Raw genomic sequence first — 24,369 nt, forward strand, 5'->3', positions numbered from 1 at the left:
ATGCAATTGATATTCGTTTTTAATTATATCCTTAAAATGGATAAAAATTGTATAGTAGGTCTTCTTAATGAATCATAAATATTGATTTTCCAACACCGCTTTAACGCCCTTTCTTATCAGAATTTATCGATTGCGAGACAAGCTATCGATGATTTGAAACAAACTTGTACTACGCGGACATTAGGAGGTCCTTTCTACGCCTCTAGCTCTTATAGGTTCTGAGAATCATATAGCTGCCATAGGAACGATCGGTCGAAAATGAGCATTTTTAAAAGGTTCGATGCAAGGGTATTAAATCTTCGGTGTGCAGTAGATAGCCCTTCTGTATCGTTTTTAATTGTTTGCAGTTTATAAAAATCAACAGCAAGCAGGTCGCAATCTACGATGAAGACCATTATATTTTTTCTGTGTATATCTAGTTTTATGTAAGCAATATGATATTTATATATATAGTTCAATAATTTCAACCATATATTATATTGTTTAAAAATATTATATATGAATGACGTTAAGCGTCATGCATAGCGTAACCTTTGCATTGTTAAATATTTTTAAATGGTATTTTTTCGATTACACAGTTTGGTCACATTGCATTTCAACGTTATATTATACCAGCGATTACCCAGATGAGCTCAGACAGTATTCGTCAAGTGAAGCGGGCAGAAGTGTGTTTGTGAATACAAGCAGGAAATAAATTTAAGCTAAAAGTCTACAAGTTTATATATACATACATAAATATGAGGGAAATTGTACACATTCAAGCTGGTCAGTGCGGTAACCAAATTGGAGCCAAGGTATGTATTGAGTTCTTTAATGTTGCCTTAATTGATTTAAAAATAAGAATGAAGTACAGTTACTAGTCAATATGGCGTCATTTTTGCGCTGCCATGTGGCAAAATTATTGAGGCCACCGGCATCAGCGCATAAGTTTGTATAGTACATATTTATTTACGTATGCATGTATGAATATACATGTATGTATATGTACACTTACCGGCTCATGCAGTTTTCTCTGTTTGTGTGTAGAGGCATACATACATATGCAGAATATAGAATTAGATCTTTATAAATTTAGGGTGTGTCCAAATATTGCATATATTTTGAGTTTGTAACTTTGAACGTATTTTTCATTCTCGTAAATGTCTATAATGACGTATATTTACATACTGATGAGTCATAATTGCTTTAAAGCTCTAGTTTATTTTAATGAGAAAGTTGCTTTTCTTAATACATACACACATGAATATGCATGTAGGAAAACGTACATGTATGTATGTTTGTAATTGGTGAAAGGTACATATATTTTTAGTCGATCAATTAGATGTTACATACATATAAAATAGGCATATGTTCCCGTTTACTTTTCTAGTACGGTTTTGTTAAGGTTTGTCTTTCCGGAGTTTGGTAAAGGGAAAACATGACGTCATTTTACTTAAAATGGCTGAACCGGTTGTCGACCGGTTCGCAATGACATAAAATATATACATATATACGTATACCTACTGTATGCTCATACGTATAAATGTACGTACGTTCACATCTGTAGAGGCGTCGTTTGTATGTATTGGATGCATGTTTGTATTTGCGGTTGTATAAATGGAGTTCTGTATTCAGTATTTTATTGGGGAACATATACTCGTACATATGTATGTATGTATTACTGAATTTAAAGAAACATTCTTAAGAGTTCGCACACACTTGTGTGTATATATATTTGTTAACCACTTAAAACATACAAATAACTAATTATGTGTCTGCAATGAGTTCAAGTTGCATTCCACAAGCCCGTAATCGTACGGTAATGCACAAAATTAAAAAGGCCAATATACATTATGTACGTATATATGCATTCATATACATACATACATATGACACACCCAAAGGCTGTGTTGCCACTTTTCATGCACATGCGCGTACGATAGCTTGCCGGTAATTTCATTGCAAACTGGCTGCGTCATCGACATCCTTTCGGCAAATCAATAGAGCCATTCTAGTCCTCGTAAAAATATATATGCACTTATGTATATACACAAAACTACCCCCGTATGTATAGCAGCTGCTTTGCATTTTTTCTTTCGGTATTTAGCATGTATATATGTGTGTGTACATATTATGTATTTGTGTTGGTGTAGGCACATTTAAGTTGCTATGATATTTTTTGAGGGTAATTTCTGTGACTTTCGAGAACGTATCCCCTTATGTTGTAGTACCTCTTACGTGTTTTTTTTTTTAGCTATATAGATTTTTTTGTTTACCCGAAATAAACAAACTAAATACTAAGCTCTACAATGACGTAATACGTTCCAAAAGTACATATCAAACGCCATATGGTTAACAGACAAATTGACTTGATGCACTACAGCTTGGCCTCGGCTTACGCCAGCCGCTTTTTTCTCTTGTGTGGGTAGATATTGCTGTTGATGATGATGTAAGCTTGTGAGCATATGTATGTATATGTGGCTGACAAATGTAAGGTAGGTGGTGCCTACTGATTATGACAATTGCTGCTTGAGCTGTGCGTGGGGAGTACAGAGGCTTAAAGCCAGCCTACATATTCGGAAAGCCGCGACATTTAGGGTGGACAGCTGGCGTTATGATCGACCCACGCAAGTGTTGTAGCTATGATGACGATGTTTCCGCTGTATCATTAAGTCTACCAAAAACAACCAAGAGACAGACCATAAATAGTTATTTATTGACTTCGTCTGTATAATACTTTCTTTTATGGGTACCCGTTCATTGACCATCTGTTCAGACTTATGCAAACTTATCAACTTATAATTTGCTTAGCTTAGCAAGTATGAAATGAGTTAAAACAATTTAAAGTTATTTTGGCTTAAAAAAATATAATTATAAAAGAAAATCTTAAATTGACTGATATATCTTTTACTTTAATTTCAGTTCTGGGAAATTATCTCCGATGAGCATGGCATTGATGCTACCGGCGCCTATCATGGCGACAGCGACCTACAATTAGAGCGTATCAATGTCTACTACAACGAGGCGTCTGGTGGCAAATATGTGCCTCGTGCTGTCCTTGTCGATTTGGAGCCTGGCACCATGGACTCGGTTCGATCGGGTCCCTTCGGTCAGATCTTCAGGCCCGACAACTTTGTGTTCGGTCAATCTGGCGCCGGTAACAACTGGGCTAAGGGTCACTACACAGAGGGCGCTGAGCTCGTTGATTCAGTGCTTGATGTTGTTCGTAAAGAGGCTGAATCGTGCGATTGCCTGCAAGGCTTCCAGCTTACACACTCACTTGGAGGCGGCACTGGTTCTGGCATGGGTACCTTGCTAATCTCCAAGATCCGAGAGGAATACCCCGATAGAATCATGAACACATACTCAGTTGTACCCTCGCCTAAGGTATCAGACACCGTTGTTGAGCCCTATAACGCTACCCTATCGGTGCACCAGTTGGTCGAAAACACAGATGAGACTTACTGCATCGATAACGAGGCTCTCTATGACATCTGCTTCCGTACCCTTAAGCTGACTACCCCAACATATGGTGACTTGAACCATCTCGTCTCCCTGACAATGTCTGGCGTCACAACTTGCCTTCGCTTCCCTGGCCAATTGAATGCTGATCTCCGCAAACTGGCAGTTAATATGGTTCCATTCCCACGTCTCCATTTCTTCATGCCCGGTTTTGCGCCCCTTACCTCCCGAGGCTCCCAGCAATATAGAGCGCTTACAGTGCCCGAGCTAACCCAACAGATGTTCGATGCCAAGAACATGATGGCTGCCTGCGATCCTCGTCATGGCCGCTATCTGACCGTTGCTGCCATCTTCCGTGGACGCATGTCCATGAAGGAGGTTGACGAACAGATGCTAAATATCCAGAACAAGAACAGCTCATACTTTGTTGAATGGATCCCCAATAACGTGAAAACGGCAGTGTGCGACATCCCGCCCAGAGGTCTGAAAATGTCTGCTACTTTCATTGGAAACTCGACTGCCATTCAGGAACTGTTTAAGCGCATCTCTGAACAATTTACCGCTATGTTCCGCCGCAAGGCTTTCTTGCATTGGTACACTGGTGAGGGTATGGATGAGATGGAGTTCACCGAAGCAGAAAGCAACATGAACGACTTGGTCTCTGAATACCAGCAGTACCAGGAGGCAACTGCCGACGAAGACGCCGAGTTCGAGGAGGAGCAAGAGGCTGAAGTGGATGAGAACTAAATTCTCTAAAGTTGCGTCAAATAAAATGAGAACAAAAATTAAGTTTTCAACGATTGTTCTTTTAACGTAACCAATAAAGTCGAAACGATTTCTTATAAAAAAAAATAATGTTGCCTTTTACTAGTTGTGAAACTGGTTAGTAACGGATTTGCTCATACATAAACAGCATAGTTTAACTAATAAATGCCGGCTTAATCAAGATATCTCGATAAAAAAAAATGTGTACATACAAGAGCTTAATTTTCGATCGATTGTTCCTATGGTAGTTATCTGTTTGTTGATAGGAGTTTGAATATATGAAAGAAGCATAGTGAGACTTATAAATAACGATTTTGGTCAACATTTAGCTAAACAAGTGGTTTGAGGCAAGAACTTAATTTTCCATCGATCGTTCCTAAGACAGATACATATACGATATAGCGATCCAATCCGGATGGTTTATGCGATGTTACAAAGCGCCATCTTTTAAACTTAAAGACTAGTTTGCATAGAATAAATACTAATACATAGCAAATAAATAAATACTAATAACAAATACTAAATACATAGAATAAAAAGTACTTTATTGGGTCGCTGATGTTTCCTTCTATGTGTTACACATTTAATGACAAACCGTGATCAGCTACTAGCCTGCCCGGGCAGCTGATTGACTATTTGCACAAAAGTTAATAAAGGTGCAGAAGTCCAAATTTCAGAACAAAAATGGTACACATTTTTTTATAAGCCTCCCAACATGAATTGTTTGCTTGCAGAATATGTATTTGTTAGATTTATAATGTTATGGCTGCAAGTTTAAAACTCGAAGCTCCTTTCCTATCTCCATTAACTTCTTTTCGTGCAATAAATAAATAAATCTTCAATCAATTAGACTTAACATGCAAAAACATATATTGTATTCTCCATCTTAAATCAAAACAGAATGTAAACAAGTGTGGCCCCGTAATTTACTTGAACTGAGAACTGAGAACGGGCACATAAGCAAACAAAATCAAATCCAAACCCAGTCTCGGAGCTGATTTCGTTAAAATGTGACCCTAATTTTCACACTTTTTCTGGTCACATTTCACATTTTGTACGTAGCAGCCGTAACAGCTGACCGACGAAATGAAAATCAATTTCAGGAATCCCTCTAATCTAAAAATAATAATATCGATAATAAATTTTTACATGCAATTGCTTCGGCCAAATTTCCTTTCCCTAAGCGAAATTAAAATTGTATTAGCAAATTGTATTCGCAGATAATGCAACATTCGTATAGACAGGACCGTAAAATAATAAGATAAAATGTATGTACATATGTATATGTGAAAATTAATACGAATTTTTATGTTTTCGATTACTTACGTTTGTTTACTTCTCGACTTGCATGATGGTATGAAGACATTTGGTTGACGCATTTCATCCATTAGCCAACACTGCACTTCATATATACGATTTTGAGTGTTGTCACAGACTGACTTTTGGCAAGTAAGAAAGAAAATAAAAATGGTTATAATGCAAAAAGTATATATACATTTAGTAAGTAAATTTTTCAGATGATAGCAATGGACGAGCAGCGCAGCGATAAGATCTATGGCGGGTGCGAGGGGCCAGACGCAATGTACGTCAAACTGATTTCATCAGACGGACACGAATTTATTGTAAAACGCGAACATGCTCTCACCTCTGGCACAATTAAGGCAATGTTATCTGGCCCAGGACAATTCGCTGAAAACGAGGCTAACGAAGTGCACTTTCGTGAGATACCGTAAGTTATACCTGTGATCTTTACTAATTACACACAGTACCCTTTGTCAAATCAAGAGTGGCCTCTTGACCGGTCAAGGGAGTGCAAAATAATTTTCATATATGTATGTATGTATGTATGTGCATGTGTACATGCGGGTTTAATTCCATTAAAACATGTATGTACATAAATATGTAGTCAGTCATTTATACATGAAAAGTTAATCGATTAAATATAGTTATGAATTATAAATTTGTATTAATTTATCAGCAATTGTTTTACGACCAGATCAAGGAAACACATATACGTATACATATGTATGTACAGTTATAAAATAAAAATTTATTTTTATTTTCACAACGCTTCGAAATTATTTCTTAAGCTTAAAAAAGTTATGCTCATTTTGAACCTAAAACCTATGAATAAGTTTCCTAATCTTAAAAACGTAATTAAGACGTCTTTTAAAAAATTCCTTGTGCATTTGTACGCATATTAACAGCCAAGTCGATTCTATATATTATGTTAAATAATACTATATATATTCTATATTCTATATACTAAGTCAAATCGAGCATATTTTCATTCGTGGATTTCACCCACAGTCCAGTAGTACTACATTTTTATAATAAGTTGTATTCAAAACAAGAAGGAAACCCGAAAACAGAATATTTTGTCATATTTTAACCTACTTTTCGACCGATCTTTCCTAAGGCAGCTATATTATATAGTTGCCCTATGTTGATAAGATTTTGCATATACACATATAAGGATCTAGGGGAACTAATTAATGCCGAGTTTTGGTAAGATGTCTTGTTAAACAAAAAAGTTTTCCATGCAAGAACCTACTTTTCGACCGATTGATCCTATGGCAGCTATATGATATAGTGATCCGATTCAGCCGCGACGTATGTATAATTTCATGACGATAGCTTTGAGACTGAGAGACTAGTTCGCATAGAAACAGACAGACGATTAAGGCTATATCGACTCGGCTGTTGATACTGATCAAGAATATATATACTTTATGGGAAGATGTCGACGATGTTTCCTTCTATGCGTTACACATTTCTAGATAAAAGCATAATACCCTTTGCAAGGGTATACAAATTAGGTAAACCTTCAGGCGAGACATTGATTCGAATTTAAAGTACATAAAGTATAATTTGAACTAAATAAAATATATAAATAAGCTTATTATATTTTATATTTTTTATATTTGCTTTTCAGATCGCACGTTTTACAAAAGGTTTGCATGTACTTCACATACAAAGTTCGATATACCAACAGTTCGACTGAAATACCAGAATTTCCGATTGCACCAGAGATTGCCTTAGAACTTTTAATGGCAGCTAACTTTCTAGATTGCTAAGTTATTGGTTAACTTAATAATGTTAAATAAAATTTTTCAAAATGAATAAAATTTAATATATTGTTTTAATGTATTTACATCTGTTTTAAAAGAAGTATCAAATTTAGCTATCCATTACATCTGTTGCAAATATATTTATGTTTGTAATCATAATAACATATATATATATATATATTTATATATAAGAATAATGTTGTCAACTTTAAATGCCAAATTGATTGTATTGAAATTTGTGTATGTAATTACGTATGAATGTATGTGTGTGCGTGTGTGTATGCATACGTAAATTGTCTTCTATAACAGACCAATTTGTCTTGTTGCTGTTAAAGCTGCTCTCCTCCTCGATTCTCAAAAATGTAAGTAAGGCCTATGAATTATGCGCAGGCGGCTTCAATCCTGGAAGCTGAGGAGCCGGAGGAGCACCAAGGGGGCGGAGCAGGAGGCGTATGTTTGTAGGTAGGTAAGTATGTATGTATGTGTGTATGTATATATGCATGTATGTATGTATGCATGTAGGTATGTACAGTATGTAGGCAAGTATGTATGGTATGTATGTACACGTGTGTGTGTATGTAAATGTATGTATGTACGTATGTGTATTTGTATGTATGAATTAATGTGTGTGTTATGTATGTGTGTTTGTATGTTTTTTCACATGCATTTTTACCAGGAATATTGCTGCCAGGCCTTGCACGTGGCACGGTTATAATAAATTCTCTCAAAGATCTGTGAATATAAGTTATAAGCCGATCGGACGGTAAACAAAAAACTTTCATATAACTGTTTTCCGCTAATTTACCACTGTTGCGGGTGGAATTTCTCAAATCCCTGAAACACGTATTCATTAACTTCTTATGTAGAGCTTTGAAAAAAAGTTTGAAGCTAATCGGACAATACTTAAAACTTCACCAAAAACAATCGTAGAATCGCAATTTCCACCGAGCAAGCTTTGATTTTGTGAAAAGTGTGAAACACGTCTAAAATGATTTTCATATTGATCCTTGGTAATACATTTTTGACCCCCAATTCCACCAAGAAGGAATGCATCTTTCGAAAAGTGTGAAACACCCCTCAAATCAATTTGAACAAAAATCCTTGAAAATGAGTTTAAGGACGATTGATTGAAGTTTCATACAAACGTTTTTCGCGATTTTTCCACGCACATGGGTGGAATTTCCCGAAACCCCGTCTTACAGTGAACATTTCAGCTTTCTTTCAGCTCTTACGGTTTGGTCACGAATGAGTCAGTCAGTCAGGTCAAACAGTTTTATATATAGAGTATATATAAAACTACCGTGTATAATTTAACTATATATACGATAAAGAACGTGGCAATGACCTTGATTGTCGATCCGGCTCTTTGAAGGACAACTGTGCGTGTGTGTTTCAATAAATCGATGTCCCACGGCGTAACTATGGTAATCAGGCGGAGGTTCGAGCGGCAAAACATTGTCAAAGTTTTGCATATTGTTAAATTTGGTTTACAATATAGTCGTAATATGGGAATGCTGCACAATTTGTCGGATTTGATCAAAGTGAAAAGAGATAAAATGACCATATTAGTTTTGGGCTTAAATAACAGTGGCAAATCGACGATAATCAACCATTTTAAGAAATCAAGTGAACAGTCGGCCATAATGGTGCCCACAGTTGGATTTCTAATCGAGCAATTTTATAGTAAGTCCCCCCCTTTTTTTTTTTAATTATTTGTTAATCATAAATCATCTCTTTATCCTATAGACATGGGCGTGAGCATCAAAGCCATAGATATGTCAGGTGCCACGAGATACAGAAATTTGTGGGAGCATCAGTTCAAGAATTGCCAAGGGATTATCTACGTAATTGATTCAAGCGACAGGATGAGATTTGGTAACTATATTATATAATACCTAATATATAGAAAATATTTGTCAAACTTTCTTCTTTTTAGTTGTTGTCAAAGATGAATTGGACCTTGTGCTGCAACATCCCGACTTTTGTAATCGTATCGTACCTATTCTGTTTTATGGAAACAAATCCGACCTCGAGGATTCGCTCTCCAATGTCAAAATTGCGGCGGGTAATTAAGCGGCATTAACACGAATTCATTTGGTTTTATTTTTGTTACTGAAATCGAAACTCTCTCGCTTTAGCATTGGGTCTAGAAAACATCAAGGAGAAACCATGGCACATTTGCTCCAGCAACGCAGTTTCCGGCGAAGGCTTGGACGAGGGCGTCCAGTGGCTGGTTCAACAAATACGTTTTGCAATAATGAGCAATAAAAAGGGCAAAAAATTGAAGTTTACATCCAAAGACAATAAATAATTGACGAAACGAGATACAAACAAAGGTGTCTTAGCATTAAAGTGTAGTCTAATGATACTAAATATCACTTGGTTAATATTTGAACATATGTATATATCATTATCTAAGGGGTGTGACAACTGTCCGCCTAGAAGATACTCTGTACTTTAGCTCCTATAAATACACACTCTATAAATATTGTCTAGAAACCTGAGACAATATCTACTACGATATAAGATAAAACTTCTATATGGCTCGATATAATCTAATTGTTATCAAATAATTGCGTTCGTTAAATAATTGATTCTTAGATGGGAACGTCTTAGAACCTAGGATACATACGGACATGGCTGATCATAAATATATGTATTTTATGGGGTATAAAAAAACTTGTTCATAGAAAGTTTCATTGCCTGCTAAACAACATTTGCATTTGTATGCATTACTTTATAGACGCGGAGAAGTCTTCCAGATTAAACATATTTTGACAAATTTTAATGCTCGTTTCTGGCAAATAAATTAGATTAATTTTATGGATTGCTGCTAATTAACATCAAACGAATTTGTGGATCGATCACTGTTTTACAAATCAATAAAATTCGTACATACATATTTTATAATTTTATGTCAGCTCCAGATATATATTTGACTATCAATGACCATCTTTCTAACCATCTAATACCTCTGGAAGTTACTTTGGTGGAAACAGATTACCGCGTGGTAAAGATCTTACGATTGAGATTGCGCTTTAGCTCAAATTATAGAACAGTTTCCGAATGACTTTCACCTATTTCTATCCAGTTCAGTTAATATAGTATATAGTTTTACATTAAGCAATAATGTAGATTAACGTCTGCAAGCTTAAAAAACTGAAAATTAAAAATTTCTCCGATGACGGGTTTATTACAGAATTTTTTAGTTTGTAAACAGCTACGCAAAGTGCGTTTATTTCTTGCTATTTAAGATGATTCCATCGTACTTCTGCTGGAACCACTTCATGGCATCCTCCTTCGTCAGGCGGTGCTGGAAGCCGACGGTGCCAGATTTGCGTTTTCTGTGGGCCACGTTGTAACCTGAAGCAAAAATAAAGAAAATCATGATTATTAACTCTGCAATTAGCAAACAAATGGAAGATTCTTCAGTGTTTAGCGAATTTGTCGAAATTGTACCGTCTGAGTTTGCATGCGAACAAATACATTTAAGCACATCTTCATTTTTTTGCGCACATTTACTGAGCGTCAATTTCGATTTGGAAATAGACACCTAATTATGTGCAGGATTGCTATTTTTTATAGTTTCATAGGTAAGTCTCACCTGGACGTCCCAAAACAACGTAGAAGTCGAGGCCATAGATACCGATGGAGGGATCGTACTTGATTCCCAAATCGATATGTTCCTGAATACCAAATCCAAAGTTTCCAGTGGCGGAGAAGTTGTCACGGCGAAGCTCGTACTCCCGAACTTTCAAGCCACGCTCCAAGATTTCTTCGGCTTTGGCTCCGCGCACCGTGCAATGCACAGCGATCTTTTCATTGCGACGAATTCCAAAGGAACGCACTGTGTAGCGGGCCTTAGAAAACACTGGCTGCTGTCCAGTCAGCTGCTCCAAAACCTGACAATAAACGTTGCTTTGGTTATTTTTCGCAATAATTATTTACATTTTAGAGTACTTACCTTGGCGGCACGGGTAAGCCTATCACCAGATTCACCTACGCAGATGTTGAGGCACAGTTTCCTAATGTGCAAATCTCGCATAGGGTTTTTCGCGGGATCGCGCTTGATTTTGGGTTCCTTCTTAGCAACGGCCTGAAAAATGTATATTTTGGTTAACCAATTTCATATTTAAATCCAAAATAATATTTCAATTATCAAGTAAGACCGAAATTCTCGCACTCTACATTCATAGTTTTTAATAATATGGAAGGATTATGGCCGATGTGAAAGAATTTACTCTTGACAAGAATTTCAGAAAACCTACCGCCATTATGGTATGTAGGAAAGAAAGGAAAAAGGCGTGTTACAGTTCAGTGTCAGCTATTGTCATCGATAATGGCTATCGATTCTAATCGATAGGCAACAAAAACACAGAGACATTCCACAAAAAATAAGTATAAAATATATATCATTTAGATGTTAATTTTAGAAAATATATCATATAAAGGGAAATCTTCAGCAATTAGTCGCCCTGTCACTTAAGCAACAGAACAGCGAGGATCCTATATTAAATCCCAGACAAGTTTTGTCTTAATAACAAAAATATATTAAAATGTATAGTTGTTGGATCAGATGATCCATAACCATTTGACCGTCTGTTAGTTCGGAAGAACACAAGTATTTTGGAGCCTATAAAAGATAGAGAGACTAATTTAGAGATTATTTTAAATGTTTGATAACTTCACTGTTTTCTGATATTTAATAAATATCGATTAATGGGCTTGGTAATTTTATAGCGATTGGACAAATCAGCATTTCACGAGTGAAACGATAATTGAAGCATTCGCCGTTTTCATATACATTTCATACAATACCGATGTATCGATTGACTATTAGCAACTCTACAATATGGCTGCCTGATTTTAATGTGATTTTTTTGGACGACGTATGCTGCTGCTTTGCCTAGTGTATGTGGTTAAAAAAGATTATTACAGTAATCTTTTAAGTGCAACAAAGAATTATTTATATATTTGTTGCAGCGTCCGTAAACCAACATAATTGACTTAATTTATATGGCGCAATATCAAGTTACTTAGAATGTCTTCTATCGCTGAATTGAATTAATGACAATGTAGCTGTTTAAATACACAAACAATATTTAGACGAAAAAGTCTTTGTGAGCCAAATTAGTCTGTAAAAAACGCGATAATTTAGTTCCATAACTTGAAAACGGTTTTTATAAAAAAAATCTTATTGAGAAATATACATAGCTGCTGTGAGTGAGCGAGTGAGAAAGATACATACATATGTATGTATGTATGCATTTGCATTTCGTTGTGTAGTGTCGTCGACTGCTCGGTAAAAGTCGGTCTTTCTTTTCCACTAACACTTGGCGTTTGAAAATTAAAAAAATTAAGTAATAATGTGTTATATGAATGAAACAAGGCGTAAGGTAATGGATCGCGTATGACTTTCAAAAAGCTTATGTCGATGTACCGAGATTTTCTGACCTAATATTGTTTGTTCAGGAATTATTTTTATTGGTAAGTACCATGGGGATTCATATGGCTATGGCGAACCAGCAAATCAATATTTTAGGGGGCTGCCATTTCGTTCGCTGTTTCGCTAGTTTTTCTCTTCCATTCGCTGCCGCTGTCTGCCCCCGCTTGCCCAACCGCCCGCAAACGCCCTGTCAGCCCCCGTGGCACAAGAAAATAAACTCTGCGTGCTTTGTAATAACGAGTACATTTTCTGGGCATATAAAGCAAAAAAAAAAAAAAAAAGCCTGAATAAAGAAATTGACATAAGTAATGTATGTATGTATGTACATCGGTTTAAATGTAAATGTGTGCGTGTGTGATGTTAATCGTTAATGTGCATAAGTTGTTCTTTTACGAAGTGTAATTGTGTTTGTGGATATTTTCTATCAATAATTTTGTTTAATCACATTCGGAAAATGTATAGATGCATTTGCAACAGACAACTGATACTCTGTTGATTTAAACATAAACCTAATATACAACTACATATATTTATATATATGTATAAATGCATATGTATGTGTATGTATATGTACAATTATGAAGATGGTCGAGAGATATGTGTATAGTTATATATATATATAAATATATATATAATAATGTATTATAATTAAAGGGTGTGTGACGCAAACATTTGTATGTATATTTACCTACTTGTATCGTTTTCAATGTATTTCCTCCCCGTTGGGTTGAGTACTTTTATTTTATTAGTCCTAAGGCTGCTATAAGATACTGTGGTCCGATCCGGCCGATTCTGACATATGTACTGCCCACAACAAAAGGACAGACTAGGCAAAGTTCTATGACAATATCTGACATTATAAACTGAGAGAAATATATACGTTTATGTTTATACATATATGTAATATATGTATACTTTATGGGATCGGATATATGTTCTTCCATACGTTATACATTTTACAGTTATAATATCTTCCACAAGTTGAAAATCTCATCCTCATTCAATATAATGAATTATCTATTTGTTTGTTTGTGAAACAGAAGTTTCTAACTCGATTTGATAAGTTCATTGAATACTTTTTGTAAAATCCAATCAGAAAGTTTATTTTTGGTCCGATTGGCTTTAAATATTCATTGCTCTACATCATATTTTCAAAAGTTTCCCCCCACTAGGAAATGGAAAATAGGTGTCAAAGTAATGTGTCGGCAGCCTATTATCATTATAGATATATATATATAAATATAGATACATCTACATATAGATATATGTATCGGACGTAACGGCGATGTCTTCCAATATGTACGACATATTGGTAAATGTTGAGCAGATTGTGCTGGAACTGATCTCAAGTATTACGTCTATTGAGAATGTTACTTTAAAAATTCCACGCAAATGTCGAGATTGGTACGACCCAAACAATTTTGAGGGTAATATCGGAGTATTTGCGAACGTGAAGGAAATCTTTAATTTCCGGAAGATTATGTACAATCAGCGACGCAGTCGTCATCGGTTTTGTCTGATTGTGTATATCTTGGCCGAGATCCATAGTTTGCATTTGTCTGGCGGTAGTTGCACAATCCGGGGACTCTACTATCGGGACACTCACGTGATTCGTTCGCAGACGTACATTGTGGCAGCCAAATTGGATGTCTGCCGCATGCTGAACACGGCGCCCGTTAATCTGGGCATATTATCCGCGTCGAAAGGACTCATTGCAGGTGTGAAGTTTTGTCAAACAACAATTTGGTGTCAAAAATTAACTATTTCTCTCTTTTAGGAGACATAAAGCTGCTCATGAGCAATGGCGATATATTGGACTGCAACGTCTATTGTGGGGCTATAACATTGCCAACGGATTTTGAGAATGTCGAACGCATTGTGACAAATGCCGAAATGGTCTTGATCGTTGAAAAGGAGTCTGTTTTTGAGAGCTTGCTTTCCTGCAATGCCCTTAACACATTCGGCCTGCGTTTCATATTGTTGACCGGCAAGGGATATCCGGACTGCACTACTCGCCGAATTGTATACAGACTGTCCGTTGAGTGCAACTTGCCTGCCTATATCCTGGTAGATGCTGATCCATTTGGCATTGAGATAATGCTCATTTACCGACACGGTTCGCAGGCCATGAGCTTCTCTTCCAAGAGTCTTGCCACACCAATGCTGCGCTGGATTGGCTTGCATCCGTCCGAAATTGACCGTATTTCCAAACGCGCTGTTGCCCTTAACAAATACGACAATAAAAAGATTGCTGATATTCTTTCTCGCAGTGATATTAGTCTGGGTGTTAGGCAGGAGCTGCAGACGCTGCAGAAAATCCAGTTCAAAGCTGAAATCGAGAGTGTCATTGATTTTTTAAGTCCCTTCTATATACCCACTAAAATTAATAGGAATTTGTTCTTATAATTATTTCAAATAGTTTTGTGATCTAATTGATAGAAACTTAAACTATTATTAACTATATCGGAAAGAAGGTTACGGCCAAAAGTTGAATAAGAAATTTCCATGCACCCAAAGCTATGTTTATGTAAAAAGTAGCCTAAAAGATACTTTGTTTGCATAAAAAGAATTTGTAATAATATTTGAAAATTGCATTTCTTATTTGTTGTTGCCTTTTATTTGTTCATGTACACAATCTTGCACAACAATTGAAAAAGTCTTGCTAAAATTGTTTCCATTTTCCACGATTTAACTCTTAAAATGTTCAATATAATTTTTGTTATTACAAAAAAGGGAAACTAAAAATGGTGTCTCATAAAAATAAAAATAACTAATTATATTTGATCCAAAACACGTTGAACCACTTTTCGACGAGCCAATTCTTCTAATGTTTTACATTAGTGGAGATCCTTTCATATTTGAGGATGTCAAGTGGCTTGGCTTGAAACAAAGATACTTTTAACATAATTAAATGCTATTGGGATGCAAGTATTAATCTATCTAAACATATATACAATGCAGATCCCAAAAGATCTTTTTAGATATGTTTACGCTACTTGCAATGCGATGATTTTGAAAATTTCTTCAGCATGGGTGAGAAACGGCCTTAAAATCTTCTTGTCTTTCATCTAATCGGATAAAAATTGCTTTTTAAAACATTTCCTTTGAAAATTCCTGGATGAACCTTCACATATATACTATATATATTATATTTATAGATTAAGCGTTGTATGCTCGCTAGATCGGAAAGTTGGTAGAACATTTTTGAATTACCTTTTGTATCCCCTAAACCCATTGATAAAAATTGTATAATAGCTCTTTGTAAATGTGTGTAACAGACAGAAGGAGGCAATTTTCAAGATCAGCAGGAGCAGCAGCCATGTCTGCCTCTCCGTTCTATATATCTGAAACTCATAGAGCTAGACTATTCAAATTTGGAAAGTAGGTCCTATGAAATAGATAAAAATCCACCCCTCGTTACCCAGAATATTGTAAAAATAGTTGAGGCATAGCTTAAGGCTTTGGTATTTACATTCGTGGGGAAGCTTTATAGTAAATAATTAAATGAAAAAGGTTAACACATGCAAGTTATACTATTTCAAAATGGAAAATTAGCAGTACAACATGAAATCGTTGCTGCTAAATTCATATCTTTTTCATGACTCTAACCACGGCTAAAAAAACTTGCCAAAGTAGGGATGGGCAATCTATAAAACCTTCGATCCGAAACTGGATTTTCTTCATGTATTCGTGTTTATAGCAAAACCAAATTGTATAAGTTTAAATATAAAAGAAAACAAATGCTTGAGTTGGGTTTATATGGAGGAATACACAAAAATGTTTATTTTTTTTTACTATTTACGATATGTTCTAAGAAGCAATATTTGGACAGCACAAATCAAACATATATTTGACTATGATCATTTTTGAACCAATTTTATAATGCGCAGAAGCATGAACCATTTATAAGAACAACATTCCAAAGCATCTTAGGGTTACTTAAGAACTTGCCAAAAGTTAAATACAATATATTGATTAGAAAACTTAAGAGAATTGTAATAGCATATTAATAAATCATTTATATTATGCAACTAAAAGTACATTAGTATTATGGTGTTATTATTTAAATGCATGCCGTGACTAAGACTTCATTTTGTTTAATTTAAGAAGCAGACTTCTGTCGAATCCATCGGCGAATGCCTTATGTCATTTATCAAAATAAGTCCATATTCGATTAAGATACTTTGCACTTTTGCAAATGCTTCTGTCCCAAAACTTAAAAAGCGAGAATTACTTCTGAGTATTAACTAAGATCTATTGTGACATCTCCTAGTCGAGTCGAATACCGACTAGAAATATTATTTTTGAATATTTTATTTGATTTTTCTCATTATTACTACCTGGTATTTCATGGCCGAAGAGTTTTTCTTTAAATTTTCGGCCATGGATTTATTAAATTTTACCCGTGCAATCCCGAAGATTAGCTGGTTTTTCCTGTACTTCCTTGATCTCCACGTCGAAAACTATATTTAACGAAAAACAAAAATTGATTTGCGTTTGAGGTCGATCGAATGGTCGTTTATTTTAATTTGTATGCTGCCATTTTAATACCCTTTGTTAATCTAGAAGAAAGCTAAAAGAAATCTAGAAGACAGCTAAAAAAAAGCTCGAAGAAAGCTAGAAGAAAGCTAGAATGTTAGCGCGGCTAACTTTTCAAAAACTAATTGTGCATGTTTGAAACTTGTAAATAATTTGATGCTGTTTGCTTTTGATTTTATTCGACAATTCTGCAAAAAACGTTTTACATCGCTTATTTACAAGAAAATCCTGTATTTTTCCTATGTTTTAGGTGTAAAGTGGCTCCACGCACAGATGATAGCAAATAACTACTCATTAGGAAATTAAATAAATTTAAGATATATTAAACGGCAAGTACTTTTAAAGGAAGAAACGAATCGAAGGAGGAGGGTAGCATCGAACCAGAGAGATTTGGCGAAAATATGTCTACAGCAATGCGAACAACTCTGCAACCAGTTCCTGAAGCCCTGCCCGCAGATAATGTCTCCAATGGCACTGCGACTCCGGCTGCGACGCCAGCGTCAGCGTCAGCGTCAGTGTCAACGTCAACGGCGACGGCGACGACGACAGCCGCTGCAAGCACAACCACGTATACGGCCAATACAATCAGCACGTCTGCGCATTCCGTGAAGGATCAGCAGCAGCAGCAGCAGCATGACTCAGCCAATGCCAACATTGTCTCACTGCCACAAGCGACAACAACAAATGCGACAACAAACGCGACAACGACAATGTTGCCGATATCCTCGTCCTCGAACTCAGCAAGTAGCAATAATACGACAACAACAACAACCACGACAACAACACCTGTGGCACCTGTAACAGCTCCCACGACGAACACCAACTCGCATTCGCACCAGCACAGCCATCAGCATCAGCATCAGCACCATCATTTGGCCAACAACATGGCCACGGATGGTGCTCGCCTCTCAAGCAATAGTAGCAACGCAGCATCTGGTGCAGCTACCGCGATCAATCACCATCATCATCATCCGCCCGGAGGAGGAGTGGGAGCGGGAGCTGTGACCAGCTCGGTTAACAAGAACGTTCTCAGCACACACTCGGCCCATGCATCTGCCATCAAACAGCGAACAGCATCCGCCAAGGTAAGCTATTCTTTATTCTTTAATCTCTGTGTATTCATCGAACTGTTGCGTCCGTCCAGATTTAAGATCACGCCAACATATATATATATAGATATATATCTGTGCCTAGGGTCGGTTCGGTATCGGTTAATGTCTACGTCCAATATTATTGTCAAATTTTATACGTATTCATATTTGTGGTTTTTTCTTACTTCTTGTTAATGTGAATTCATCTTCATTGTGACTGCATTTCGGATACTTTTTTCTAATATTGTAATATTCGTAAGGTAAAAATTTGCATTACTCGACTTATGACCTAATTCCACTGTCCACATTTCTTACATTCTTTGTCACATTTTTGCCTTATGTTAAAAAAGTGGCCTGTACGTTTTCCCATTAGAAAACACATTTTTCACATTCTTCAAAAATGTCACATTTTCAAAAATGTGTGTATTCGCCCCGAATAATTCGTGGTTTTTCGAATTTCGTATCGATGTTATGAAAAATTCGAAAGTATTATTACCAAAAAAAAAGCTGATATCGCAACGAATGCAAGCGGTAACTTTAAATTATAATTTAGAACTTTAATAATTCCACAGTTTTAACGATTTAAAGTTGGGCAAATTTCGCAATGTGTCCATTAAATGGAGCTCCTATTTTGAGGTCGTATTATTTGACTTTTGGACGGAAAACTTTGGTAAATCAAAGCAAACCGATTAGCTGTTTATTTAAAGAAGCGGTACTTTTTCCACTCACATGTTACCGACAATGGAACCACATAATGTGAAGTTTGAAAATGTAACATTTTTGGAGCATAGTGGAATTAGGCTATTAATTGAGAAAAGAAATGGGCAAACGGGTTTCTACATTTGTGTAAAATCAGCAAATGAGTTAAATGTAATGTTGACCTAGGTCATATATAGATAGTTGCTTGAAATGGTGCTTAAATCCATCGTAAATATAATATTATGCTTTATTCTGAGTTTTTCAAATCAACAAATATAGGCTTATATGAATTCCAGAATGTTTTCGAAATAAGTTCTGTGTTTAATTAAGGATATAAATGTGTCTATAAACCAAATCATAGGGATCTTTACAAATAAGTTTTTATTTCATTTTGCAGGGATTGAGAAGAGGTATCGAAAGAGTGGAGTAATTCCAATGTGTATGCCCATGCCTTAAAATCGATTTTTATCGATATTTTGCAGATTTCCAAATTTCAAATTTATCTTCAAGTTTCGTGTACTGCGATTATCGATAATTCTTTTCTATCATCGAAACCTTGCCACATTTTCAATTTCGATATCGAAATCCTGTTATTTGATCTGTGCTTGCAATTTGCGAACCTACTTTAACCCAATCTTGTCGTCATCTGTCATCTTAAAGGTTGTCGAGGTTCCTTGTGGAATCGGAATGTGTTTGCACGCTTTTCCAATGTTCCAAGCAGTGGGAAATAGCTGAAGATAAGAGTAATATATGCGGAAAAGATAAACAGCTTGATTTTCAAACTGTTTTGTAGATAACATTGTATCAGATGCTCTGATTTCTGATTTCAAACTTTTGTAACCATTGCAAAATTGAATTTCTTTTCCGTGCTATTGTAAACATTAAATTATAAAGTTTTTACCATCGTCTTATCATTAAAATGTATTTCGATTATATTGTTTGTCAAAGAAAGAGAATTTAAAAGAGCGGAAATGGGCTCCAAGCTCATTTACAAATATTTATGTTGATTTTAATTTGAAATAGAACAAATAAATTTTAATATGGGTGAAAAAGTATTATCTAAAATTCGAAGCGACAAACTTTTTAACGGGCCAAATCCGAAGGGTACTTTCCGCTAGTCTATCTATAAATGCAAAAGAGAAAGTATGGATATCTCCGCACGACGAAGATTTAATACGCTTTAAAGTACTTGCTTTACGGCTTTGAAGATATGTGAGAAAAGTGAAGCTCGCGAATGCTGAATTTGGGGAAAATATCTTGGAAAACCAGAATATTTTTACTATACAAAAACTAATTGCTCGAACGATTCTTCGACCTTGATAAGATTTGGCTCAGATATAAGTTTTATAGTGAAAATAGTAACTGCCGAGTTTGGTCAAGATATCTATCTATTACCTATGTACAAAGTCGTCTTATATATTTTAGAGCGTATCTACTAGTCGGATACAGTTAAGACTATATCACGTTATATACTTGTAAATTGGAATATGACTTGATGTGGGTGTGAGTAACTATTATATCAAATACAAGTGCAAGTGTAATCGACAGAAAATGACTGAATAGAAGAAGCAAAGAGTATAGCAATTTTTAAATTATCGTTACTTTTCTGCCATTCTCACTCGTTTCTTGTCGATTGATGGATCATAAAAGTCAAAAGCGTTCAGATCTTCGGATCTTTTGCTACTTAGTTGAAAACTGCTTCGCTCCGCACATCAGTTATTTTTGTTTGATTGCCAAAGCTCGCTCTGGCTCTCTCAACGGAAAGCTTAAACTTTTTTGAGTGTTTCTGTCGACGTCGGTGTGCGTGAGGCATGTCACATGCACACACACACACACACACACACACACACACACACATACATTTGAGTGTCTGCATGGCATGGCGTATATACATTTTTGTGTTTTGAATCATTCCCATTCTGAATGACGCTGAAGATCATGTAAATACATATGTACATACATATATTTACTTAAATTCATACATAGTATGAATACATCTGTATGTACAAACGATACACAACAATTTTATAGGGTGTGTCGTTCTTAGCGTTGTTGCTTTTTGCTTTTAGTAAGATTAAACTATGGCCGTGCGGCACAAGCTGCAAAATAAAATTTCTGAGCGAAGCGCGCTAGAACTTATCCAATATGCCGCTCGGCACGGCACAGCCAATGGTCGAAAGCTTGTTTTAGTATTAAGTTCCACTTCAATCGTGTGGTCACTGTCGCGTTCGCCGTTGTCGTTGTCGTTGTCGCTGTCGTTGTCGCTGTCGCTGTTATTGTTCAACGCTCGCCAACGGTACTGTTGTTATCGACAAACAATAGTTGTTAGCAATGAATTTACTCGAATATTTTAACTTCATTGTCATTGCTACTTTCTCGAGGCAGGGCTTAGCATTTATTAAGAGATCAAATGAATCTAATTCAACAAATTGTTCCCTTTTTTTGCGATACATACATACAGAAACAATTTAGTTGTAGTTAGTTTAATTCAAGTGCATGCGTACCCTGATAACAGAATATTTGTATGTCTGTATTAAATTGAAACTAGTTAAATGTCAGTCGCTGACTTAAATATGCACGTGCAACATATATACATATGCATTATCGGGTAATTTGTGTTAAATAATGTTATTAGTTTCGTAGCCTCAGCAAAAGCTTTGCTGCTCAGATCCGACTAAGCCAAGCCAATTGCGAATGATAAGTTAATTTAATTATAAGGTACTTACATATGCACATGACACACACATACACGCACACACACATACACACGCAGGCAAATGTATAGAGACATTTTAAATATAGTATGGTGCAACAAGCAGTGAAACAAAAAAAAAAAGCAGATAAAAATAAAGAAAATCGTCACATTCCTATACAAAACATTGCACAGACAATAACATGTGTGTGTGTGTGCGTAACTTACGATTCGCATGTGTGTGAGTGAGAACCAGCAAGTGAAGCTTTAATGCAAACGAGCTAACCAGAAGAAAAGCAACAACAAAAGTGATTAAGTAAATGAGAAAAATAACAAGAGGAGCAAAAAAAAAAAAAAAAAACAACAAAAAAAACAAACGTGCTGAGCTTTTTTAAACTTGTGTTGATACAAATGTGGGGCTTCATCGTCTCTGCTTCTATTTCGGTTTGCGACGTCGTTGTCTCATTTATCTCTATATTTTTACGTTTACGTTTACGTTCGGGCGTGCGCGAGCGCGACTAACGCGTTCCACATCCACAAGTGTGGAATGCATTTATGTGTGTGGACCTTACTATCAAAACGCTCTCAAGCTCAAAAGCTTTACTACATTCAAGCATTCATCATGTATAATATATGAAAAGTTAAAAATTGCCTGTATGTGTGCGTATGCGTGGGCGTGTGTGTGTGTGTGTGTGTATTAGAAATGTGATACTCAGTGGAAAGATAAGACAACGCTGTTGAATTTTTGATAGAACCCATCCACCAGGCACTACCTTGGCTGGGCATGTGAGCCTCAAGCTTATTGCAAAAATTAAGATAATTTCTGTGTAGGAAACAATATATAATGCATGTGAAAAACTTAAAAAAAAAAGTGTGTGTAAATTAACTGTATTTAATAGAATTAAATAAGCTGCTACGCAAGATGGACAAGAAAATATCAGCTGCTGCAGACATTGATATGCGCATATGTTTTGCATCTATACATACATAGGGATATACATATATCAAATTCACAACCACATACATAATCGCGAATTCAATGCTTACTCAATTCAAATCCAAATATAATTGCAAACTCTTTTGTTCGGCGGATACGTTCGGGGAGAATACGCGACGCGTAGAATGCTTGTAAACAACAAATCGAATATCTAAAAAGTTGGCAAATACAAAACGCAATATGGGCCAGACATCGAGTCACAGGCAATCCCAAACCCAATCGAGCCACAACAACAATAACAAGGACGACGAGCCCGACGAGCAGTTCGCGAGCCGCCGGACCTCCGCCCGCAAATCGAAATCCTCCAAGCATTATGCGACGCTGGTGCAGCAGCCCTTGCACAAGGACGAGCTCTCCATATTGCGCGACTCTCTGCTCCGCAATGGCAGTATTATGCGCAAGAACATGAACGATCCCCAGCGCCGGCCGGTCACCATCAGCGAGCTAAAGCCTCAGTCGCAGGCAAGCGCCGTTTCGCAGGATTACGTCGTCGGAGGAGGAGCTGCAGAGAGTAACAGCACCACGAATCTGATCAGCTTTCAGCTGCCGATCGATTGCAGTGCGAAAGTGGAGGATGTGGCATCGGCATCGGCAGCGGCGGCGGCATCGAAAGAGACTCGCAATGAGTTCTACATTGTCGGCGATGGGTATCACAAGACGGACTATTGCCATTATCGTACGCCGAATGGAAATTTCCACAAGCTGCCAACCGACTCGTTCCACAAAATGTCCGAGGGCTGCTTCGTGCGCATGGCCGACGGCGTGTTCCGGCGCCTCGAGCTGCCAACCAAAGCGCAGCAGGTGTCGTGTCGTGCCTCCAAGCTGGGGGATATTTCTGGTGCGGACAGCAACGAAAATGGCCTGGGCGCAACCAGTGTCAAGCGACAGCTGTTGAATTTCCTCAAGAGGTCAAAGAGTCACACGCCCGCAACAATTGCCAAGCTGCAGAAGGACAAGGACGACGCGCGCCTCGAACGCAAGCAACGCCTCTCGAACGCCATGCGACAAAAGGCGCTGCAGCTGAAAACGACGTCGGCGACAGGTGCCAAATTGAATACGCCCAACAACAAAATTGTTGTCACCATGATTGAGAACGGAGGACTTCCAATCGTGGCCACCAGCAAAGCCGACCGACCCAAGTGCAAGGACAGCGCCTCCGTTGCCGCGGAAAAGGCGCGTACCTCAAGGGTATGTACTGAACAGGCTGTGTCGGGGGGATATATCTGACAGACAGTAGAAAGTATTCCAAAAAAAAAAATATGTATGCACATATCAATAAACATTGGTTTAAAAAAACAATTAAGAGGTTCTAGTCGGGAGCTCCCGACTCCCCGAACCCTCTTCTTCCAACAGGTATAAAATGAATGATACTTGATATATAATATTCTATTCTAAAAGCTACATGTCAAGTTTGGTGACTCCAGCTCATATTATTTGCCGAAACAGGATTTCGATTTTTATCGATTACTTGGAAACGGGGCAAGTTATCGAATATCGGAAACAACCTGCGCGGGCACTAGGAGGAGCTATAGCCAAAATTTCAGGTCTCTAGCTCTTATAGGTTCTAAGATCATGGCTTAATCGACTCGGCTGTTGATGCTGATCAAGAATAAATATACTTTATGGGG

At 36.8% G+C, this 24,369-nt stretch overlaps 6 protein-coding genes across 11 annotated transcripts in view; 5 read left to right on the forward strand and 1 right to left on the reverse strand.

Moving 5' to 3' along the window:
- The first annotated feature begins 628 nt into the window (after nucleotides 1-628).
- Nucleotides 629-4,296, forward strand: betaTub56D (beta-Tubulin at 56D). The gene is made up of 2 exons (XM_064686722.1): nucleotides 629-794; nucleotides 2,902-4,296. Exons 1-2 carry the CDS (start codon nucleotides 738-740, stop codon nucleotides 4,186-4,188), a joined length of 1,344 nt encoding a protein of 447 aa, XP_064542792.1. The 5' UTR covers nucleotides 629-737; the 3' UTR covers nucleotides 4,189-4,296.
- A 1,293-nt stretch (nucleotides 4,297-5,589) lies between these two features.
- Nucleotides 5,590-7,356, forward strand: EloC (elongin C). Of its 2 annotated transcripts, none has more exons than XM_064686724.1 (3): nucleotides 5,590-5,655; nucleotides 5,724-5,935; nucleotides 7,142-7,356. In XM_064686724.1, exons 2-3 carry the CDS (start codon nucleotides 5,724-5,726, stop codon nucleotides 7,281-7,283), a joined length of 354 nt encoding a protein of 117 aa, XP_064542794.1. In that variant the 5' UTR covers nucleotides 5,590-5,655; the 3' UTR covers nucleotides 7,284-7,356. The 2 variants fall into 2 exon arrangements, with proteins under 2 accessions (XP_064542794.1, XP_064542793.1); XM_064686723.1 differs by having other exon boundaries at nucleotides 5,605-5,655; nucleotides 5,708-5,935.
- Nucleotides 7,357-8,645: 1,289 nt separating this feature from the next.
- On the forward strand, nucleotides 8,646-9,603 carry Arl6 (ADP ribosylation factor-like 6). Its single transcript, XM_064686725.1, has 4 exons — nucleotides 8,646-8,960; nucleotides 9,024-9,152; nucleotides 9,214-9,342; nucleotides 9,416-9,603. Exons 1-4 carry the CDS (start codon nucleotides 8,681-8,683, stop codon nucleotides 9,586-9,588), a joined length of 711 nt encoding a protein of 236 aa, XP_064542795.1. The 5' UTR covers nucleotides 8,646-8,680; the 3' UTR covers nucleotides 9,589-9,603.
- An 840-nt stretch (nucleotides 9,604-10,443) lies between these two features.
- RpL11 (ribosomal protein L11) lies at nucleotides 10,444-11,654 on the reverse strand. 2 transcript variants are annotated; one of them, XM_064686726.1, is made up of 4 exons: nucleotides 11,546-11,654; nucleotides 11,242-11,373; nucleotides 10,882-11,179; nucleotides 10,444-10,640 (listed from the first exon to the last, which is right to left on the reverse strand). In XM_064686726.1, exons 1-4 carry the CDS (start codon nucleotides 11,549-11,551, stop codon nucleotides 10,513-10,515), a joined length of 564 nt encoding a protein of 187 aa, XP_064542796.1. In that variant the 5' UTR covers nucleotides 11,552-11,654; the 3' UTR covers nucleotides 10,444-10,512. The 2 variants fall into 2 exon arrangements, with proteins under 2 accessions (XP_064542796.1, XP_064542798.1); XM_064686728.1 differs by lacking the exon at nucleotides 11,546-11,654 and adding an exon at nucleotides 11,466-11,486.
- A 535-nt stretch (nucleotides 11,655-12,189) lies between these two features.
- Nucleotides 12,190-24,369, forward strand: part of LOC135431338 (serine/threonine-protein kinase MARK2) — a 37,099-nt gene continuing 24,919 nt past the window's right edge. The window contains exons 1-2 of one of the 4 annotated variants that reach the window (XM_064686439.1): nucleotides 12,190-12,764; nucleotides 17,513-18,347. In XM_064686439.1, the coding sequence (XP_064542509.1) occupies nucleotides 17,664-18,347 (684 nt within the window). In that variant the 5' untranslated portion in view covers nucleotides 12,190-12,764; nucleotides 17,513-17,663. Of the gene's footprint in view, nucleotides 12,765-17,512; nucleotides 18,348-21,367; nucleotides 23,930-24,369 lie in introns of those variants that run through there. The other 3 variants (XM_064686440.1, XM_064686441.1, XM_064686435.1) reach the window with 3 other exon arrangements.
- LOC135431344 (meiotic recombination protein W68) lies at nucleotides 13,764-15,840 on the forward strand. The gene is made up of 2 exons (XM_064686446.1): nucleotides 13,764-14,441; nucleotides 14,501-15,840. The coding sequence occupies exons 1-2, from the start codon at nucleotides 14,009-14,011 to the stop codon at nucleotides 15,127-15,129; spliced, it is 1,062 nt and encodes a 353-aa protein (XP_064542516.1). The 5' UTR covers nucleotides 13,764-14,008; the 3' UTR covers nucleotides 15,130-15,840.

Source organism: Drosophila montana, unplaced genomic scaffold (assembly GCF_035044405.1).
Source record: "Drosophila montana isolate Dmon_TW-CO22-7 unplaced genomic scaffold, ASM3504440v1 contig_3200_1, whole genome shotgun sequence".
Taxonomy (NCBI): domain Eukaryota; kingdom Metazoa; phylum Arthropoda; class Insecta; order Diptera; family Drosophilidae; genus Drosophila; species Drosophila montana.

Bases quoted from the DNA above. Each gene is read 5' to 3' on its own strand.
- Arl6 (XM_064686725.1), top strand. From the start codon at position 8,681: ATGTCCCACGGCGTAACTATGGTAATCAGGCGGAGGTTCGAGCGGCAA. The intron at 9,153-9,213 runs GTAACTATATTA...TCTTCTTTTTAG, and splicing joins AAGCGACAGGATGAGATTTG to TTGTTGTCAAAGATGAATTG. The intron at 9,343-9,415 runs GTAATTAAGCGG...CTCTCGCTTTAG, and splicing joins CAATGTCAAAATTGCGGCGG to CATTGGGTCTAGAAAACATC.
- betaTub56D (XM_064686722.1), top strand. From the start codon at position 738: ATGAGGGAAATTGTACACATTCAAGCTGGTCAGTGCGGTAACCAAATT. The intron at 795-2,901 runs GTATGTATTGAG...CTTTAATTTCAG, and splicing joins GTAACCAAATTGGAGCCAAG to TTCTGGGAAATTATCTCCGA.
- LOC135431344 (XM_064686446.1), top strand. From the start codon at position 14,009: ATGTCTTCCAATATGTACGACATATTGGTAAATGTTGAGCAGATTGTG. The intron at 14,442-14,500 runs GTGTGAAGTTTT...TCTCTCTTTTAG, and splicing joins GTCGAAAGGACTCATTGCAG to GAGACATAAAGCTGCTCATG.
- RpL11 (XM_064686726.1), bottom strand. The intron at 11,180-11,241 runs GTAAGTACTCTA...GTTTATTGTCAG, and splicing joins GGCTTACCCGTGCCGCCAAG to GTTTTGGAGCAGCTGACTGG. The intron at 10,641-10,881 runs GTGAGACTTACC...TTTTTGCTTCAG, and splicing joins CGTTGTTTTGGGACGTCCAG to GTTACAACGTGGCCCACAGA.
- EloC (XM_064686724.1), top strand. From the start codon at position 5,724: ATGATAGCAATGGACGAGCAGCGCAGCGATAAGATCTATGGCGGGTGC. The intron at 5,936-7,141 runs GTAAGTTATACC...TTTGCTTTTCAG, and splicing joins GTGCACTTTCGTGAGATACC to ATCGCACGTTTTACAAAAGG.